The sequence below is a fragment of the Muscardinus avellanarius genome, assembly GCF_963383645.1.
Source record: "Muscardinus avellanarius genome assembly, chromosome: 3".
Classification (NCBI taxonomy): Eukaryota; Metazoa; Chordata; class Mammalia; order Rodentia; family Gliridae; genus Muscardinus; species Muscardinus avellanarius.
The window spans coordinates 104,103,449-104,122,071 of NC_137788.1; the positions used below are offsets into that span (position 1 = coordinate 104,103,449).

The 18,623-nt window shown below is 37.0% G+C and overlaps 1 protein-coding gene across 1 annotated transcript; it reads left to right on the forward strand.

Moving 5' to 3' along the window:
* Positions 1-3,192: 3,192 nt before the first annotated feature.
* On the forward strand, positions 3,193-8,510 carry TSHB (thyroid stimulating hormone subunit beta; the record flags this gene model as incomplete). The annotated part of the gene is made up of 3 exons (XM_080690521.1): positions 3,193-3,227; positions 7,706-7,868; positions 8,256-8,510. The coding sequence occupies exons 2-3, from the start codon at positions 7,707-7,709 to the stop codon at positions 8,508-8,510; spliced, it is 417 nt and encodes a 138-aa protein (XP_080546647.1). The 5' UTR covers positions 3,193-3,227; position 7,706.
* Between the last annotated feature and the right edge of the window lie 10,113 nt (positions 8,511-18,623).

Here is an 18,623-nt window from a genome sequence, read left to right on the forward strand (position 1 = left end):
ATGATAAAGAGGAGTCATTACAAATTTTGGTGGAAAATCTCTTGATAATACACAAATAGCAAATGCAAACTTTCTGATATAAGAATAATTCTGGAACATTCAAAGGAAAATGGAAGTGGAAGTGAGCAAGAAAGGAAGAGGGGAGAGAGGGGGCACAGGGAGAGGGAGGAAAAGAGAGAAAGAGACAGACAGATGACATGAGATCAGAGAAATAGGTATAGATCGTTTTGACCCACTGGATTTTATTTATTTATTTATTTATTTATTTATTTATTTATTTAGTGATACTGGGGATGGAACCGAGGAGCATTCTACCTCTGAGCTACAACTCCAGCCCAATTTTGAAACAGGGTCCCACTGAGTTGCAAAGGGCCTCACTAAGTAGCTGAGTTTGTCCATGAACCGCGAACCGCCATCCACCTGTCTCAGCCTCCTGAATGCTGGGATTACAAGTGTTACCACGCCCAGCTGACCCACTGGATTTTAAAACAGCTTTGTTGAGGAATTATTGGCATACAATAAACTGCCTGTGTTAATTTTCTAGGACTTTCTACCCAAGCTCTGGCTGTCCTTTCTTTGTGGAAGCTTACCTCTGGTCTTCACATGGCACTCCTCTTGTTCATGTGTCTCTGTCCAAATTTGCCCCTTTAAAAAGGACAATCATACTGGATAGGGCCCTACTCTTTTTCAGTATGACTTTACCTAAACTAATTGCAATCTCAAATTCTAGTAATTAGGACTTCAAAAGTAAATTTCAGTGGTACATAATAACCTCTCACGCTGCATATACAGCGAATGCACTGCTTGCTGTAGGATATGTATAACCCATGAAATCACCATCACAATCAGGATAACACATCTTTCATCCTCCACTGTTCCCTCTGTGCTTTGGTTAGCCCTCTCTTCTGCCCCTCCATACCTTTCCCCATACCCCAGCAATTATTAATCTGCTTTCTATTTTATGATTAATTTGTATTTTCTAGAATTGTATAAACTGAATCATCAGCATGTACTCCTATTTTTGGTCTTTCTTTTCTTACATAATAAACAGCAACCTAACTTAGTGTCACTAACTGGAAATCTATTTTAGGAGTACACTTTCACAACAAATAGCTGAGTTTCAGCCATTCACAGCAGCGAAGCTTCAGTCAGTCACAGGTGGCCAATCAATCAGACCATCTTCCTGAAAGGCCTATGCTAAGCTGCAACCAGTCAAGCTTTCTGCTCCTCACCCTGCTTTTGTCCATAAATGATGCCTTCATGTGGATTGGACTGAGCTCTCAGAACCTCTTCCGGTTCTTATTGCTGCTTGATTTGTGAATCGCTCTTTGTTTAGTTAAACTCGGTCAAGTGTACTTATTTTCTCATAAAATTTTTTAACTTAGCCCAGACTCTGCCTTGACCTCTCCATCATCTTCTATGGAGAATCACCTATCCAGGCTTTTTTTTTCTTTAAAAATCACTAACAATAAAGATGAGGGTAAGTAAAGACAAGTGGGATTGTCAATAACCTATAGAAAAATATGTGATTTATTGTGCATCTACCAGAGGCCAGGGGTTCTGCATATTTTCTCCAGTTTTCTTAAAGCTACTAACCACAAGGAAGGCCTTGGGAGATCAGAGAAGGCTTTATTAAAGGGGCACTTTCTCAAGTGAGCTGTGAAAGGTAAGTAGGAGTGAGGCGAGATGAAGAAGGAATGGGGTGGGAGGTGGCAGCTGTCCCAGCAGAGGGAATGGCATATGAAAAGGTTTGGAGGCAAAAAAGAATGGGACCGATTTAGGACACTCAGTTCAGCTTGGCTGAACAAATATGGGAGGTGGAGAGGAATGCGGCTTAAGATGGAGGGAGGGTGGCAGATCAGAAATGAGACTGGAGAGCTGGAACAGATCATGAGGGGCTTGGTAAATGATAGTAAGGACTTTGGATTGTTTTCTCATGGCAATTAGAAATTCCCAATGCTTTTTTGACATATTACTGTAGTTACAGTGAGGAAAGAGGCTTAAAGGAATATAGTTGAGTTATAGTTATGGAGGTGGAGAAATGTGTACATGCGTTCCAAGCATTCAGTAATTATTTATGTACCCCCTCAGATATTTTTATTATTTATTTATTTGTTTTTGTTGTACTGGGGATTGAATTCAGGGACAATCTACTTCTGAGTTACACCCACAGGGGATTGAACTCAGGGACAATCTACTTCTGAGTTATACCCACAACCCTATTTTATTTTTTATTTTGAATCAGGGTCTCACTAAGTTGCTGGGCTGACCTGGAACCTGCAATCCTCCCATCTCAGCCTCTCAAGTAATGATATTACAGGAGTATACCACCACACCCGGGTCCCCTCAGACATTTATGTATTCAACTAATGTACTATCTATTAGAATATAGACACTGTCACTAAATACATTAGATTATTGTAAATTAACAGTCATTTATTGAGCCCTTACTATGTGCCAGACACTGTATTAAGTGCCTTACAGAAACAGTGGCATTACCTTTTAATAGGTGAGGAAGATGAAGTAAACAGAGGTGGAGGTGCCCCTGGCAAAGAGAAGTGGATGGCAGAGCCAGAAAATCTCGGGGCAGCCTCACATCCTGCCAGATTTGGCCACGTTACTTAAACAGACACTATTTCACACATGTAAACTGTACTTAATATCTTTTAAATCTAAATAAAAGAATAGTAAACAATTTTGAACTAATGAAAAAAATCTGAAACATATGGGCAAATTGCCCCAGATTTCTTTAAAGAAGTTGTCTTTGTTTTGTAGATAAGGAACACTTCTGTATTTGTCTACATGAGCAGTTAGGCAAAATTTGGAACATTCAAGCCCTAAATACATTTTCATTCTCAAGACTTACTTAGATCATGGCAAGGCAGTTTTAAATTTGTTTTTCCCCATTATATGTCTAGCCTTCATTAATATTTTTTATATTAATGAAAGATAGATTTAAAAGTAACTTTATTTTGAAATAGGAGAGAGGAAAATGAATGCTACAATAATGTCAAGAGTTTCCAGGGTAAGGTATTGTGAACTTGTTTATCTAAACATATTTTATTTGGGGTTCAGTATGAATTTTCAATACATGTTTTTCAGATAAGAAAGCAGTAATTCAGATGCAGTTATATAAACAAGTAGATCAGAGAGGAATTATCCTGAAGGGTATAAAAGGAACCAAGAGTCTGGCTCATCACAGCACCCGCTCATCAATGCAAAGTAAGGTAGGTGTTTATTGAGAAGGCTCGGTGAAATAAAATGTGCACATTCTAGCTGTTTATCTTCACACTTGTAGCATTTTAAAGAAATTTCAAATGCTGAGGGGGGGTCTAAAAATCTTAATTATTGATCTGAATTGTTCAGTGGTGGGTAAGGGTGAATGAACTGTATACACAAGGATAAGAAAAAATTCCTTTGACTGAAAGGAAGAGAAGAGAAACAGCTGGTCAGTTTCCTAATGAAGAAAGATATACATGGCTTTCTTCTGATTATGTTTTTTGATTTAAATGTTTTTATCAATTGTATAATCTGTATATTAAGTGTTCTCAGTTACTAATAGTCATCTTTGATGAAAATATACTTTTGGGAAATCTTAAATTCAGTTTTGAATGCCTACAGGCATAATATACCCTGTATACAAGGTCTTTTTAGTTATTTAATAGTGAGATCTCCTTGGGTAATATTTAACACACACTCCTGCCTGATGCTACATTTTTCTCTCTAGAAAAATATGCTGCTTTAGTGAAATTCTGGAATTGTTCATTGAATGAGCAATTGATTCTTTTCATAATATAAAAATGAATTTGGAAAGAAACAATTGGTGAGGGAACTGGGCAGAACAGAGAATCATCTGTTCATTAAGACTGGAAGCAGTGAGCACACAAAGAGAAAAGGTGGAGAAAGGAGCAAAGGAAAGAATATATATTGGAATAAGAGAAAACACTGAAAGTGGAGACATATGGTCAAGCTGCTGAAGAAGCTGCTGTTATTCATGGCCTGCCTGAAATCATGCCTTCTGTGTTTAGATGCTCAGTAAGGTGATGATTTTAGGAGAGGCAATTAAATCACAGATGGAACCCCAGGTGACAAGAAAGGAAAAATTATAGCAGATACATAGAAAGGTATTTAACTAACACTGATTTATATAGCTGTATAATTTTTCTTATGCAGAGTCAAGTATTTCACAGGTATTGTTCAATTCTTTTATGATTTCAGGAAGGCATATGTGGAAAAAATGAAGGGATACAGATATTAAATTGCTCACTTACACGCAATTGCAATTAAATCTGGAAGCAGAATTCTGGTTTGCTAATCCTTAGACCAGGGATATCACCCTAACTTGGTACATTAGTGTACCAAATTTGTTTCAAGGCTGGCCACGAACCTGTGATCCTCCTGTCTCAGCCTCAGCTACTTAGTGAGGCTCTCAGCAACTTAGTGAGATCCTGTTTCAAAATAAAGAATAAAAAAAAAATTAGGGCTAGGGGTGTAGCTTAGAGGTAGAATGCCCCTGGATTCAATAGTGATTATATATATAATTATATATGTGTACACACATATATATGTATATATACATATATATATAAAACTACTGTGCTGGTAATGCAATACTTTTAATATTTTACTTTTGTTAGTTTAAAGTTCTACATATGTAAGAGGAACTTCAGAAAGAAAACTGCCTGTAATGAATGGGGCAACAATGGTAAAAAGTTATAGCACAATTTTTTCATCATATAATTTTAAAGAAAAACAGGTATACTTGTCTCTGTTTTGTAAACAAGGCTGAAACATATTAAATATTTTAGTCAATTTTTCATAGATCCATGAGAAAATTCTGTCCCTTAATTTCTAGACCAATATTCTCACCTCTAGGTCACCACACATCTATTTTATAGAGAGTATAGGAGCTAGAAGTTAAACTATGTGAAGTGAATTATATCTTATGGTAGACAGGCAGAAACTATATGATCATGATGGGTTAGTGTTTTATATCACTTACCTAGTGAATATTTGTAAGTTCTTTGAGAGGATTCTTTAAGTCTGTGACTCTAAAATATTGGAACCAATTCTATACCATAGAGGGAGCTCACATTTTTAAGGCACTTGAGAATCCCAGTTTTCATGAGTAAGGAATTCCTGTTTTCAGGCTGGAATCGCAGCTCATCAATACAGCAGTTTGCTTGGTAAATGTAAGGCCATAGTTTGATCCCCAGAACCAAAAAACAAAGTCACAGGAATTCTTATGTTTTCACTCCCTAATTCAAATGCAAAACCAAAAATTAACCTATAAGGAATGATTGACTAGGAAATATTTTATTTAAAATAGTTTACCAGAAAACCCTTCTTTTTAATCTGGTTTAGGTTACTTGTCTATTCACAGGTAAGCATAATAAGCCTAAAGAAATCTGATTAATTGTGAGTCTAATTTATAATTCTTTTCATGTTCTGAAATATGTACTTAAAAAAATTTTTTTATTGGCATATTATATTCATACATCATAATGGGATAAAAAAAACTTGTGTAGACATACATGAACACATCTCCCAGTTAGCCCCCACCAACCCCCAATTTGGACTCTTCAATTATTTGGTTCATTCTTAGTTCCTTCGCTGGACTATCAGCCCTTTAGCTGAAGAACCATATTTCCCCCATTTTGTGTCTCTCAGTACCTGACTTACACGTTCCACATATGTTTATCCAATGTATCTGTAATTCTCATTCCAGGAAAAGAGATTTGATGAACAACTACTAATTTTTAGAAGTTAGCATTTAAGCTGGATGTGGTGGTGCAGGCTTGTAATCTCAGCTCTTGGGAGGCTGAGACAGAAGGATCGCAAAGGTTCAAAGCCAGCCTCAGTTACTTAGTGAGACCCTGTTTCCAAATAAAGTATAAAATAGGTCTGAGAGTATAGCCTGGAGGTAGAAAGCCCTGAGTTCCACCTCCAGTACCACACAAACACACACAAAAGTTGACATTTAACATAAATCCTTGGTACCTTATGTAATGTGGTCTCTATTTTTTTCTTATAAATTTATTGAAGGCAAACTTCTGGTTTACTTACACTGGGTGTGTGAGGCTTCATTAAATAGAGATTTTAGCTTAAAGATGCTGCTGGGATCTAATTGACATATTTGAGAAAACTTGATATTTTTGATGATTGAATAAAGTGTTTAGTGAATAATAATTTATTTAGTAGAATAAACAAACAACTTTGGTTCGTAGGTATTAATCCTCTTCCAGTAAGGTATATATTTTCTTTACTGACAATGATACCTGAGAAGAAACAAAACAAAACAAAACACATATCTAGCTAGCTGTATAATATTAGTAAAATGAAAAAAATCTTAATCATTGAGGTGATCAACCTACATCCAAAAGTCTGAAATTTGATTACCCTCTCTCAGTAGCAGAACTAAAATAATTATGTCATAACATTTTCCAGATCCTTACAATGTCCAACTGATATTGAGCAAGTGCTTCATCAGACAGGCTCTATTTAGAAGCATTTTCTGCTTATGTCTGGGGGGCATAATGGACTCTCTGTTGTCTTCCATGCAGCCAAGAAATATTTAATGTTCCTAACTAAAACATAGTGGATCTGCTATTCTTGATTGTATTATTCTCATTGTGTCTGCCAATATTTTTTTCCTCTAAAATCTTTTTGAGAGATTAAGCTGCATATATCTTCTGTGAAAAGTAATCTTTTATTTGTAAATTTCCAACTTCACTTTTTTCAACCTTAAAGGAATACCCTTTAAGGAGGGGGTTCCTTCTTAACACTAGTGGTATTTTTTTTTTTTTTTGGTGGTACTGGGGTGGAACCCAGAGGCTTTCTACCTCTGGGCTATACTCCCAGACCTATTTTTTATACTTTATTTGGAAACAGGGTCTCACTAAGTTGCTGAGAACCTCACTAAGTAGCTGAGGCTGGCTTCAAACCTGTGCAATTTCCTGTCTCAGCCTCCTAAGCCTTGGGATTACAAGCATGCGCCACCACGCCCAGCAAACGAGTGGTAATTTTAATGAACCCTTTCTTGACTTTCTCCAGCTTTATGATATCTTCCTTGACTGACAATGGAGGGAATTTTATTCAAGATTATATGCACTGCAATGGTATTGAAGTTTAGTTATGTTTTTTTCTTGTTTTCTTTGCCCTATTTGATTATGACAAAAAGGTTTGTTGAATTTTTTACGCTATTGAACCAAAGATTTTAGAAAATTATATTTCTGGGAAATCCCTTTCTGAAGCATAACTGTTAACTGACTTCTTATAAAGGCAAGTATTTGGATTAATTTCCACTGAATGAAGATTTTACATTTAGTTGACATACGCATCTCTACCATTTTCTATGATGCTTTAGGCCATTTCACTGTCCAGTGATGCTCAGTGGCACTTGCAAGCAGGTGAGCTCCTACACTATGGGGTATGGTAATCATAGGCATGGAGAAGTGTATATTGGAAGGTTTGAGAACATTAGCTATGAAGAACACCTAATATAGGGCCTAGGTAAAAGAAGTTATTCATTAAGTGGAAGCAATTTTTATTATTGGGTGTGCACTTATGTGTATCCAAATGTGTGTGTGTGTGTGTGTGTGTGTGTGTGTGTGTGTGTAAGTTTTTCCCAAATATGCCTTCTGAATGTCCTGAAAGGATACATACTAATATGTTTCTTAATTCTTAACTTTATCTTTGATTTTAGCATGACTGCTATCTTCCTGGTGTCCATTCTTTTTGGTCTTGCATGGGGGCAAGCAATGTCCTTTTGTATTCCAACTGAGTATACAATGCACGTCGATAGGAAAGAGTGTGCCTACTGCCTCACCATCAATACCACCATCTGTGCAGGATATTGTATGACACGGGTATGTAGTCCATCTCACTTCTTCTAGCTGTGAATTATATAAACCTAGAAGCAGTCCATTTGTATCTGTAAAGGAAAGGAGGTGAATCACCATCTCATTTTCCAAATCCAATGATTATTGGCACCTCAGGAAGTAGAACATACAGTTTATAATATGTGAATGTACTAAGTAAAATGGGTATGGATAAGTTTTACTTCCCCAATTTATTTAAACTTTATCTGATCCCAGTGTGTAGACATGTTAAATTGGTATTGGGGAACAGGACCAAGAAATCCTCCCCTAGTTGTATTTGTGGGGGAAAAAATGGTAAACTGGCTTTTATGTGTCCATTATCTATGTTTTCTAAAGTCCTAGCACATTATGATCTCTTTTCTACTCTTTCCTCAGGATATCAATGGCAAGCTGTTTCTTCCCAAATATGCTCTCTCCCAGGATGTCTGTACATATAGAGACTTCATTTACAGAACTGTAGAAATACCAGGGTGCCCACACCATGTGGCTCCTTATTTCTCCTACCCGGTGGCTGTAAGCTGTAAGTGTGGCAAGTGTGATACTGACTTCAGTGACTGTGTGCATGAGGGCATCAAGACGAACTACTGCACCAAACCTCAGAAGTCCTTCCTGGTGGGATTTTCTGTCTAGCGTTAATAGTGATGTAATTTGCAACTTGGTTAAATGTGTTTACCTGGAATAAAACTAATAAAATATCATTATGTTTCACAATACCTTGTGCATGCATTTCATCCTCATGCATACCCACACAGGGATTAGAGAGCTTAAGGGGCTTTAGGAGAAAAACATGAGTGAAAGAGCCTTTTTGTGGTTTTCAAGTGAAAAAGCAGAATTAAGGTAAGATGGAGAACAGGAACATGAAGTACTAGTGCAAGCCTGCCCTGAGCTGGCTGTCCTGACTGAGAGCCAGAGGCTATCGTAACGTAGAGTCATGAAGGGAAGTCAGGTGGTCAGAAGCTGCAGGAACCTGGTGTCAGGGCACCGTCAGGAGACACCGCCTTTCAAAGCTAGGAGCAGGGCTGGGGTGGAGGAATATGTGACATCTGCGGTATCACATTGTATCCTGGTCATTCAAATGCACTGGATAAACTTTCATAGGCCAGTTGCTCCACCAAGACTTAGAGGAGAGTATGGGAATTATTCTCCTTAATTTAATTACTCTGGTGGGCCAACTGACCTATGAAAGTTATACCCCAAAAGGTCAATTTACAAAGCCTGGAAAAGAGGCCACGATCATTTTACATGTACAAGTCTAAATCCTTCATAGCCCTTCAAGTAATAGGAGATATTTTCCAGCATTTATACCAAAAGCAATTTGTGCTGTTTTGGCTTTTATTATCACATTCAGTTTCTATATCATGAAAAGCTAGTAAAATTATGAAAGGTTTTATGGATAGAGGGAGATTGATAAGGGATTTAAAGGAGCAGAATCGTCTTCAATTCTAATCTAAACCTTCATTAATATTGAAACATTGATTTCTGGCAAATATGCTTAGTAAACTATTTTTACTTTTCCTTCCTTAGATTCTTTCTTCTTTTCTTTTCTTTCCTTAGATACTGTCTTGTGACAGTCTGATGTTAATAGATGCTTAAAGTCCTCTGCAGACTTGACTTTAAAGACTATTTTTTAAATTATTTATTTATTTATTTTTATTGGTGCACTGTATTCATACATCATAGTGGGATACAAACTATTGTAGACATACATGCACACATCGCCCAGTCAGCCCCCACCCGATCCCCACCCCATTCCCTCCTCATCCCTCCTTCCCATGCTTGGCTTAGTGGTTGACATCTAGTATTATAGCAATTTATCCAAAATTAAAAATGATAATCTCACATAACAGTTTCATTTGTCTGATACCAAGCTTTTGATGACTTAAAGATAACATTTCAATATTTCTTTTTGCTTGCTTTCTTACCAGAGAATATTTTTTTCCTATTTTTTTAGGTGAAACTATCATATATTTATATACTTATTTTTCAGAAAAAAATCTATCCTAATATGGAATATGAACTCTAGATACCCAAAACGATCTTGAAAAACAAAGCTAGAAGATATATATTTTCTGATTTCAAACCATATAAAGCTACAATAATTGAAACAGTGTAGTACTGTTCTAAAGGCAGATATATAAACCATTGGAGTTAAATACAAGCCTAGAGCTAAATTCTTCCCTATATTATCAAGTTATTTTTGACAAGGTTTCCACGAACATTTGGTGGTGGGAATAATAATCTTTTAACTAAATATTGTTGAAAAATAATAATTACATGGAAAAGAATAAAATTGGACCCTTACCCAATCCCATTTACAAGTATTAACTCAAAATATATAAAATACCTAAATATAAATCTTAAGACTATAAACTTTTAGAAGAAAATCTGGGTCATAAAACCTCACAACATTGAAATTGGCAGTGATTTCTTGGATATGATTTCAATGGCACAGGCAACAGAAGAGTATACAAACTCCCTAAAAAATAAAAAAAAAATTGTATATCCAAAGACAATGTAAACAGAGTTAACAGTTACTAATAGAATTGGATAAAATATTTCCAAATGCTATATCTGAAGGTATATTAATATTCCAACTAGAAATCCTAAAAATTAACAACAATAAAGGCAAACAATACCATTTAGAGATAGGTAAAAGACTAACATATAAAATGAATCTCCACAGATAACCAATCTTAGTTGTCTGTTGGATGGAAAATCTTGTTTCTCTGGTTCTGGTGTGTGTTACCTAATTCTTCTTTGTAGTTAATCTCTTTGAGTATTTTCTCTAGTGCTGGTTTTGAAGACATAAATTCCTTCAGTTTCTGTTTGTCATGGAAGCTTCTTATTTTTCCATCTAATTTGATAGAAAGTTTTGCTGGGTAGAAAATTTTTGGCTGGAAGTTGTTTTCTTTCAGAGTTTGGGATATGTTACTCCAAGCCCTTCTGGCTCTCATGACTTGGTTTGGGAAGTCTGGAGTGATTCTAATTGGTTTGCCTCTGAATGTCACTTGGCCCTTTGTTTTTGTTTCCTTTAAGATTCTCTGCTTGGCTTCCACATTGGTCATTTTGACAGTTATGTGGCGTGGGGATCCTCTTCTCCGATCCTGTCTAAAGGGAGTTCTATAAGTTTCCTGGACCTGTGTATCGACCTCTTGCTCTATGTTTGGAAAATTTTCTGCTATTACTTCCTTGAAGAGATTATTGATCCCTTTGGTTTCACTTTCTTTTCCCTCCTCTATTCCAATTATTCTTAGGTTAGCTCTCTTAAAATGGGCCCATATTTCAATATCAGATTCCTGCTGTCGGATATTTTTTCCTAGATTAGAAACTATGCGTTCATTTTTTGAATGATCATCTTCTAAGAGCGAGATTCTGTTCTCCATGTGGTCTAATCGGTTGTTTGTGCTTTGAATTGAGGCCTTTATTTCATTAATTGCATCCTTTATCTCTTTTTGGCTCTCTCTGAGTTCTTTTCAAAGCACCTCTATTATTTCTACAGTTATTTTCCTGATTTGATCTTCTAGAAATCTCTGATTTTCTGTTTTATCGGGTTCTGATGTTGTGGGGTTGTGGGCATTCATTGCTCCAGTGTTATTCCTCTTTCCCATGATTTTGGAAGTTGGTGCCTTCTCTGGGTTCTTCCCTTGGGTCACTATGACTTCACTTAAGGTGCCCTGGATCTCGAGTCTGTAGTATCTCAGACCCCACTACTCCTTTACTGGGTTGTATCACAGAGTCTCCGACCCAGGGAGTCGATAGAGGCTGCTTTAGACTGTGGTGGGTGCCAGGTTGCACGTTCTCCTATGGTGTGATATCTCTGCCACCGCCACTCCCCCACTGGGTCAAGTCCCAGGGAGTACAGTACTGGGATTTCTCCTCTGTGGCCCGCAATTTGACTCACTGTTCTTGAGTTCGCAGATGTAGCTGTACTGGACTTGTTGAATTCGCTGCTGCTGCCGCTGGTGGCAATATGGCGCCGCTGTTCGACTTTAAAGACTATTTATGCTCTTTGCCCATGACCTTCCATGCACACTGCGTTGCTGTATCTCACAGCCATTGATTCAGTTCCACTGGGCATTTTGCCTGCACACGGACAGTGCCCATGATGGAGGGGAAGGTAACACAGAGTAGTACCAAATCCATGCTTTGCCATTGGGGGGAAATGGTTGTGCACTTGCATATAAAAAAGTCAGTGACCTACATTATCTTTTACCTTAATATCAGAAGTTGAGGTTTGCATGATCTCCAAAAATTAAACTGGGGCTTTGAGTTCTCAAGTCAACTGATAATATGTATACCTAAAACTACATGTAACTAAACACTGTTTGTAAACTATGGATTTTTGATTAATAAGTAAAAAGTTCAATGTTTAAGCCTAATGGTACTTGTCACAAATGACTTTCATGAATTCTGAAAAAATACTTTTTTTCAAGGACTTGACTGTGGAAAGGGCAAGAGGCTTAAGGAGGCCCCCTCATAAACAGTCTAGCTCAACACTTGAAAAGAATTTAAATTACTTAAGTTGGCTTCCTCAACCTGCAGGGAGGAGGCCAAGCTTGGAATGTGGGCCAGTACCATCATGGGCCATAGAGCTCTCCAGTGGGTATAATAAGAAAATTTGTTTACTTACACTAAAGCTAATTTATTTGGATGGATGCACATGAGAATTATATTAAACCAGTCTTAAAAATGGAGTTGGCCCAGACAGAAAATCCTTAGGGATTAGGGTGACTAACAATTTGTTTTGACCTTGGAAATATGGAAGCACTGTTTTGGAAGGACTTAATGTCCTTTGGGTTTAAGTATGGGAGGAGGGATACAGGGAACTTAGAAGTGGGAAGATGAAGAGCCTTTGCTTACAGAATAGGAGAAAGATGGAAACTGGAACATTATGATGTTTAAGTTCAAGTTTAAAGGAGTCAAATCTTGGCCACCGCTGGCCATCTTTGACATCACTTAGAGAAAAACTGAGAATAAAGCAAACCAGAAAGCAAGAAAGTTGGGAGACAGACACACAGACTGATATCATTTGAGTTTAATCTAAAGTCAGTTTCACCCTTTAAGAAGCCTCCACTTTGAGCCGGGCATGGTAGTGCATGCTTGTAATCCCAGCGCTTGGGAGGCTGAGACAGAAAGATTGCACAGGTTCGAAGCCAGTCTCAGCTACTGAGTAAGGCTCTCAGCAACTTAGTGAGACGGTTTCCAAATAAAGTATAAAATAGGTCTGGGAGTATAGCCCAGAAGTAGAAAAGCCCCTATTCCACCCTCATCACACATATACACACAAAAAGAAAAGAAAAGAAAAGAAACCTTCACTTTGCCTTGCAAGCTGGTGCATGCTTGTAATCCCAGCATATGGGAGGTGGAGACTGGTTCACAGACAGCCTCAGCTACTTAGTGAGACTCTCTGCAACTTAGTGAGACCCTGTTTCAAAATAAAGAATAAAAAATAGGGCTGGGGGTATAGCTCAGAGGTTGAATGCCCCTGGGTTCCATCTCCACACCCATAAAAAATTTTAAAAATTAAAAAAAGACTAAAAACTAGGGCTGAGGATGTAGCTCAGAGGTACAGTGCCCCTGGATTCCATCACCAGTACCACAAAAAAACAAAAACAAAAACAAAAAAACTCCAGTTTCCTTTTCTTCAACTAGAGTTGGGTTTCTGACACTGCACCTGAGTAGTCTTGAATCATTCAGCTTCTTTCCCACTAGTTTCAGATGCTCCTGATCCCATCTTCCATCTCCTCTAGGACCTTGATGCTTCATCTTGCATATTTACCTACTTCTTTCTAGATAACTTTTCCTCAGTATGAAGCATCTGTTGTTTTCTTCCCATCTTAAGAAATAAAAGGAAATGAAAATATGAGCAGATAACTCTTGATTATGTGTAACCTGCTAGTCATTTGTTCCCTCACTCTTTTGAGATTTTATTCCTGTGTGTGTGTGTGTGTGTGTGTGTGTATTAACCGTCTACTACTGCAATCCTTATTCTCTTCTTTTTGATCTACTGTAATTCGGCTTTTACTGCTATCCTCCCTTAAAACCGTTCTAATAAGGGCACCCATGACTAGCTAATGGTCCAATACAATGGAAACCTTTTAGTCTTAATCTTTACTGACCTCTCTTTTCCCCAAAAGGTCCAGTAGAGTTCACACATATGCATTTATAATGTAATACAGCTATGGCATTTATAATTAATCATAGTGAGGATGGAATCAGCCTTCTGTCATTTTTTCATGCCTTTTTTTCTACCCTTCTCCAAAAATGATTCAAAGTCTATGCTACGGTCTCTAGCTAGCAATAGTAATGTAGGTAGGTCTGGACTGTCTTGTTCTTGGTGATTTTGCTTGATGCTGTAGGGGTGAAAATTCTAAACTTTGTGAAAGAAGGGCTAGAGCTATAATAATTGTATGTATCTTGTTGTCCATTTGGACACTGTTAAATGTAGATCATATAAAAACTTGGGTTTATACTAATTCATCCTTGGATGCTCTAAGGAACCATTTTGGTAATCTGAAGATGGCTTCACACTAGAAGAAACCATAGGGTGGTGTTGGTATAGTGGTGAGCACAGCTGCTTTTCAAGACACTAATGGAATCTTTCCCCACTGCTTAACTAGTTAGGACTTCATTTATATGTTAGGTGGCTGCTATAGAAGGAACACAGACAGACAGCTGAGAGAGACTCTCTAGCCCAAGATTTAAAAGTGGGTAGAGACTAAAGAATTGTTATTTCTTATTATTTTTTAAACTTATTTTTTTCACTGGGGATTTAATCATGACATGTGTTCATCTTGTTCAAATGTGGGCACTATCACTTTTATGTGGAAGATTCCTGAAACACAGGTTTAGTGCAGAGCTTCAGGGCCATGTATCCAATGCCTGTTTATATTTTCTCTTGGATATCCAGGACTCATTTCTTACATCGCCAGTACAATCCACTTTACTCCTGTGCAGTACTATTTTCTAGTTGCCAAGTCAGAACCCTTGGAATTATTTCTAGGCTCCTCCCTTCTTTCACATCTGATTTCTATTAAGTCTGTTTACCTTTTGGTAACGTTTGTAGTTAAAAATCCTATGGCTCTAGTCCTTGGCATCCAATCATTTCTTACATTGAAGCTGAATGATTCAAGTTTGATTTTGAAATTCACTGTTAAAAATTTCCCTATTAACTCAGGACTAAGAAAAGACTTCTTAAAGTGCAGTTTAATAGGGCCCCTTAAGGTTGGGTGTGGTGGTGCATGCTTGTAATCCCAGCATTAGGGAGAAGAAGACAGGAGGATCGTGGTTTGCTGACAACCTCAGCTACTTATCGAGGCTCTTCACAACTCAGTGAGACCCCATCTCAAAAATAAAAAGACTAAAAAATAGGGTTGGGGTGTAGCTTGAAGGTACAATGACCCTGGGTTCCATCCCTGGTACCACACAAATAAATAATAGTAAGGCCCCTAAAACATTAGCTCATGACATGCCCTCCTTGAATGCTTTCACACTGTGTTTCAGGGTTTTCTTGATACTTTTGATAATTGGTGTCATACAGTAGTATCTTGGGTTTTGCATGATTTTTAGAAAACTCTTTGATTTACAACTAATAAAACTCTCCTTATTAGAGTTTAAATTTAATAATTGTAATAATAATCAGATGGGAATGATGGTACATACTTGTAATCCCAGTACTTGGGAGGCTGAGACAAGAGGATTGCAGGTTGGTGGCCAGCCTCAGCAATTTAGTGAGGTACGCTTCAACTTAGTGAGATATTGTTTCAAAATAAAAAATAAAATAAGGCAGGGGTGTAGCTCAGAGGTAGAATACCACTGGGTTCAATCCCTAGTACCATAAAAAATTATAATAATAGCCAATATTCACTAATTGCCAGGTAAACAAAGCATTTTATATTGGTTATTTATTTTGATTTAAATTTCTATTTAATATGATTTAAAATTATACAGGGGGATCCCTTCCCCCTAAAAAAAAATCCCCAAATACCAAAACTGTGGAGGGTTTTTAGCACATTAGCTAAGCACTTTATGAAATTAGCGTAGATTATGTTTCTGTGGCCTAGAGAACATACTGTATTTATTCTCACGTTTTTCCTGTTTCTAGGAGAAAGCCAGAAGAACAAAGGGTTCCTGGCATGCATTTAGTCTTTGCTGTTATAGTAAGAATATAAAAAACGTGTAAGATTCTGTATTAAAAGGATACCTATATATCATAACTTAAAGGTATATTTTATAGTAAAAATGAAGAATCATGTGGGAAGAAAGTAAACAACTTTTATCCTTTTTTATACATTAACACAAATTTGATCTTGATGAACTCAAATTAAAATAGCGCCAATAACCTAGCTCCAAGGGGCCATCAGTGCTTTCCCACTGGTGGCAGGGAAATGGGATCGTTGACTTTGAGGAGCTGGTGGTCAAAATGGTTGTGGAGGGGGTGTAAACCAGGGGACCTGGGGTGTGGTGTACCTACTGAAGGCCCGGTGGTTCCTCAGGGTCATGGAGACCACCTTTACCTCTGACAGGAGGTGGCTCTTCAGAACTGCTATCCCGACCAGGGCCGTGTTCCCACAGCCTCGCTCTCACCCAGCCACACCTATCTGCAGGGTCCACAGAGAAAGAGAAAAGAGAGCAACCGCTGCCCTCAACTGCGTGGAGGATCACATCCGACACTGGTCACTGTGCAGTTTTGCAGACTGAGCCAAATATAACAGAGAAGTTGTTCTGGATAAAAGAGGTACAATTTTGGTGAAATAGTATTAGTTGAACTACAACCATATGCAGTGAAAGTCCTTGGGGTATTTAAGTCCAGCTCCTAATGTTATCATAGAAAGATCACCAGTATGTTTCATATTCTACTGTATTGTTTGGGTTGATGGGTAGTCAGACATTTAGATAAATTGTGTGAAGGTATATAGAACAATATACCTGGATTTCAAGATAAATCAAACAAGCAATTCCAGTACATAGAAAATTTAATTTGAAATAAAATATTTTATCATTAAGAAGTTTTAGTTTAGTGCCTTGGCACCAAAGATTTAAGAAAATGGTTGTGTTTGATCTCAAATTAGTTCAGGTAAACAGAAATAACTGAAAATTTATAAATACATGCATATATATATGCACACATACATACGTACATATATCCAAATTATATATGTATATATATATATATATATACTCAAAAGATATGTACTCAAGATATAGATTCAAGATATATAGGGATTATATAACTATATATATAGCTCTATATATCTACACACAGATATATATGTATATATGTATACACATGTACATACACACACATACATGAAACTGTGTGTGTACATGCGAATGCATATAAACCCCTCAAATCTACCCTCTCTCAGTGGTGGAAATCTCTAATTTTACTTATGGCACATAATTTGGAAACCTTAACCCCCCTAAAGAGGCACACTAGTCATATATAAAACAGATCTCTAGTCTCCTATTTTAAAAAATTTAAAAATATTAAAAAATTTATTTCTACTCTTCCACTTTTAAGTACTGTAGTCTTCTTTAAGGTTGTTAATTTAGATATGGAATGAAACTCACTTTTGTAGAATCTAAGATAATTCTGAGCTGGAGGAACCTGAGTATATATTTGGGCCTGTTTCCTCTTTTTAGGCAGGTGGATGAACTAAAGTTTCTAAGAGAAAGAGACTGCTCTTTGCTTAAAAGGTTACATTTGTGAACTATTGGGGAACAAATGTCTATTCCATGAAGTGATTCTCTTGAAATACTTCCTTTAGCTTTAAATGCAGTAATGGAGCCATGTTTAAGTTTTTAGCTTCGTCCAATCTGACTTTTTTCTAGAAAAGTTTCCTCCATAGTTGGTTGCAGTGGCAAGTATGGCTGAAAGAGAAATGTTGGTACTCAATGGCAGAGAGATGATTACAAGCAGTTATGCGTTTTCAGCTAAATGTTTTGTCAAAGTTTCTTGGGAACATGACAGTTTCTCTAGTGAACATCTGAAGTCTTGTGTTCTTACATGTATAGAAGCTCACCGGGGATTTCCAGAGTCCCCCACACTTTCACTTTTGTGTGGCCTTTTAAAATGTAATTTTAAAACCTAAAATGTAAGAAACTGTTAGAAATTACTGACAAATATTACTTGACGTTTATAAGCATAAGTATTATTGGGACCCAACTTAGGTCCTAAATTTGGTTTTACCTACTTAAAATTTTAAAAAATTAAGAAAAAAAAACCTGAACATTTTATTTTTATAGGGGACTTGCATAGAAAGAATATATTTGTAGTGTGTATGTGTAGCTTTGTTTCCTTAACATGTCTCTATTGTGGGTACACAAGATGGGTTATTTTGCTTATTTTAGTTTGGCCAAGGATGCTCAGAAGAAAATACCTGAATTATGCAACAATTTGTTTTTATTTATTTTAAGCGGTGCAAACGATAGTTCTCAATCTATGAAGAATTCTCTAGGTGGATAAATTAAAAAATACAAAAAACTGGGAAAATATGTAAACTCAAGTTATGAGGTATTTCAAAGATACAGTGCCAGTAAACATTCTCTTCCCCACAGTTTGCAACTGCTGGACTTCTTGCTTTAGTCTTTCTGTCCTTACATTTGGAGAAACACGTTAGAATTTTGAGATAGAAGCCCTTTTGAGGATGTGAGGGTTGCAGCAGGCCAGAGCAGAGTGAGGAAAGGAGACGGATAAAGCGATACTTACATGTCTTTGTATAAGAACAAAAATATTTCCTT